Source organism: Lactuca sativa, chromosome 5 (genome assembly GCF_002870075.4).
Source record: "Lactuca sativa cultivar Salinas chromosome 5, Lsat_Salinas_v11, whole genome shotgun sequence".
NCBI classification, from domain to species: domain Eukaryota; kingdom Viridiplantae; phylum Streptophyta; class Magnoliopsida; order Asterales; family Asteraceae; genus Lactuca; species Lactuca sativa.
Window position 1 is genome coordinate 192,773,367 of NC_056627.2, and position 3,526 is coordinate 192,776,892.

A 3,526-nucleotide genomic window follows, 5' to 3' on the forward strand; every position below is an offset into this window, starting at 1 on the left:
ATTTTTATACTCGAACCAGTCGGAGATTTAACGAGCCTGGGGAAAATATGAGTATAGGGATTGTAATCTCCACCAATATGCGTCCCGGTTTGCATCTCTAAAGTTGAGGGGGTATTTTGCCATTTCCAGAAAGTATCATTAAATTCATGAAAAACGTGTTTGGGGTAGTTTATGTCGTAAGATCAAAATACAAGGTAGGAAGGTAAAAATGTAGATTGTAAGCTTCTTGCCCACGTAACGGACGATTACGACATTCCTACTCCCATAAAACCTCTACCTAAAACCCCGTTTCCCCTTTAATCGATACAGCTCTCTCTCTCTCTTTCTCTCGCTCGATTTCTCAGGCGATTTTCTTCTCGCCGGCGCCACCACTTCGACCAGGTAACCGCCATCTCCCTTGTTCCTCCGTCTACTCCTTCAACCTTTCTATCCGACGTTTTCCTTATGTCGATCCAGCTCCGATCGATTGAGTTTTCTCAATCTGTCATCGTCAATAGCAGGTGCTTTCATCGCCGGTCTACCCTCTCACTTCCGGCGAACGGTGGTACAGCGTTCTCTACTTCCTCAACAGGTAATGTTATTTGTGTACTGTGAAATTTGATGAATTTAATTTGTGTACCGTGAATCAGATTTCTGGTGATTTGGCTGTAGTTTTTCTTAAATATTTTGTCTAAATGTGTTTGAACTTTGAAGCTTTCTGATACTTTAGGGTTATGTTTAGGTTTATTGATTAGTGTCCATAGAAGCTGGGAAGTTCTTGGTTGTGTATGATTTTGTTAATCTGGATAATTTCTGTTCTATTAACTGTTTGATTTTGTTAAACTGGAAAATTATTGTGTTTCATGTAGATGTTCTAGTTTTGTCTATAATTTTTTTGGGAATTTAACAAATCAAGCGGAAAAGAATGCTTTCCTCATTTAAGTCCTAACTATTTACAAATTCCCCTTCATTTATTTTCTCCTTTTGCTTCTCTCGTGTAGATTTTGCATGAACAAAGAGCAAATGGATGCATCTGGTGATGGTGAGAAAACTCGACACCTGTTTTTGAAATTCTATTTTTAAATAAATAATGGTTTTCTATTTTAATAACAAATTAATATTATTTATAACTTTTAATTAGGTGATGTAAAGGTAGTACTGGACTTTTGCCCTGATGACTCCTTGTCCAAAGCTGGTTTTGCAGATGAGGTATTTATTCTATTAGATATATAGTTAAATATTTGTTTGGTGATTGATAAATAATTAAATATATATATATATATATATATATATATATATATATATATATATATATATATATATATATATATATATATATATATATATATATATATATATATATATATATATATATATATATATATATATAGGTGGTTAAATGTATCCAAGAGTTACGTGAAATATCTGAACTTGAACCCACCTACCCAGTGGAGGTCTACTTCAAGTCCTTGGATGATGACACGTCAGCATCTGCCAAAAATTTAAAATCTCAGGTGAATTTTATCATGTCATTATTAAAAATATTATGTTTATGGTTATTTATAACACATGTAATTAATTTTCATATTATGCAGGAAGCATACATCAAAGAGGCGATATGTTCTCCTTTACTAGACTCTACCCTCATTCCTGAACATGCTGTAAGATTTCACACACTAACACACACATGCTTAATGTAATATTTATTACTTGTGATGTTGTATTATAAATTAAATTGATATTTAATTTATTATGAATATTAAATTTAATACTAATTATTCTTGGGAATTTGCAGGTAGTGATTGCTGAGAAGACGTATCGCAACATTTCAAATTGTGATTTTGAGATCACTTTGACAAGACAAACATTAACATTTAACGATAAAGCAATCCTTGATTTATATTCAGGTCATCTCGTTTTCTCCTTTTTTACATGAGTTTCTTAATTAACTTTTTATATTATTATACTATATAATGTATTTTAAATATGATTATGAAACCATTTAACAACAATGACAATAAGTCAATAAGAATAACGGTTACGTTTGTTGTGTATAGGAAATGCGAAATATGCAAATGCATTGAAGGTGTATTTGTTGTCGAGGGACCACTTCAATCTCAAAACAGAATTTCTAGTGGGAATTAATCAGGTGGGTTATTTTGTTTATTATTTTTATTTCCAAATTTAAAAGCAATTAATCAGTTTTTATTGTGTTTACAGATTAAAGTGGATTGCATTGAAGGTCTGCCTGATGTTGATGTTGTGTTGGGAGAGCAAGTGTTCTTAACAGTTGGGGATTATTACTCCCAAGCCACCAACAACAATTCTTGACCATAAAATCTTTTGATTAAAAAAAATTTTACTTTTTGTGAAGATGGAACAACGAAGATAGAATTTAGGGAAAATGACTTATATGGGTAACTAAGGGTGCGTTTGGTTGTGGAAAACTGTTTTCATTTTTTATGAAAATATTTTCAGAAAACAGGGTTGAGTTTTCATTTTCAATTTTCAATGAAAACGCGTTTGGATGGAACGGGTGGAGTTTTCATTTTCTATCTTAGAAATTTGGAAAACTTTGGAAAACTGTAAAAATCACTTTTCTAATTTACATACAATTTGCAAAACTGAAAATTTTCATTTTCTTAGAAAACTTTGGAAAACTGAATGAACCAAACGTGTTTTTAAAATTTCCGTTTTTTTTTGAAAATTTTTCCTAAAAAACTGTAAAATTTTCCACAACCAAACGCACCCTAAGTATTAGAATTGTTCAAAAACTATCATCTACATTTAGTAAGTATACAAAATACCAGTCAACTATTGCTTTAACCATTTGGTCAAACTACATCTTATGGTAACGGGTACTTTGGGTTAGTAAATGACTTGGCATATTTATTGCTGAGTTGGAATATTTGTTGCTGAGTTGGAAGTAAATTGGTAAAAGGTAATTCCATGTTGGAAAAGAATTAGACCAAACACTCCTCTTTGATTTTGAAGGACTAATGACCTTTACAAGATACTGCTTGTGATTATAATTAGAAAAAAGTTTGATTTTTTATTGGGGTGGGATAGTATGACATCCGTCAAAACTCAAAAACTCCGGTTAATACGCAACTTCAACCTCACAACTTTCATGTGTAAACATAGCTGATTCTAAATGCTATATTAGAATTATGTCGCGACATAGTAGATACGAACCTTTACATGGATATGTGAATGTATCAATTAGGTTATAAAGTGCCAAATTTCAATCTTAACTAAACACAAAACCATATTCGGTAGATGTTCAAGGGTAAGTTAAATATCATAATTATTAAGTATTTAACAAACTCAAATTAATATTATGATAAGTTAAATACCATAATTATTAAGTATTTAAGAAACTCAAATTAATTAAATCATAATATGATTTAGTTACAAGTTGGGTTATATTGTCCACACAACATAATTCAAACATTCTCATTTTATAAACTCTTATTTCATTTTATGAAATATAATATTTATATTTATAAAATGGAAATTATAAGCTAAATAATTATTAAAATAATGA

At 30.6% G+C, this 3,526-nt stretch overlaps 1 protein-coding gene across 4 annotated transcripts; it reads left to right on the forward strand.

The window, feature by feature from the left end:
* Positions 1–231: 231 nt before the first annotated feature.
* Positions 232–3,034, forward strand: LOC111904795 (isoleucine--tRNA ligase, cytoplasmic). 4 transcript variants are annotated; one of them, XM_052764409.1, is made up of 9 exons: positions 232–381; positions 501–571; positions 981–1,021; positions 1,121–1,188; positions 1,371–1,493; positions 1,575–1,640; positions 1,775–1,886; positions 2,037–2,128; positions 2,200–3,034. In XM_052764409.1, exons 3-9 carry the CDS (start codon positions 988–990, stop codon positions 2,308–2,310), a joined length of 606 nt encoding a protein of 201 aa, XP_052620369.1. In that variant the 5' UTR covers positions 232–381; positions 501–571; positions 981–987; the 3' UTR covers positions 2,311–3,034. The 4 variants fall into 4 exon arrangements, with proteins under 4 accessions (XP_052620369.1, XP_052620370.1, XP_023756283.2 ...); XM_052764410.1 differs by having other exon boundaries at positions 264–381; positions 457–571; XM_052764411.1 differs by having other exon boundaries at positions 293–381; positions 498–571.
* The last annotated feature ends 492 nt before the right edge of the window (positions 3,035–3,526 follow it).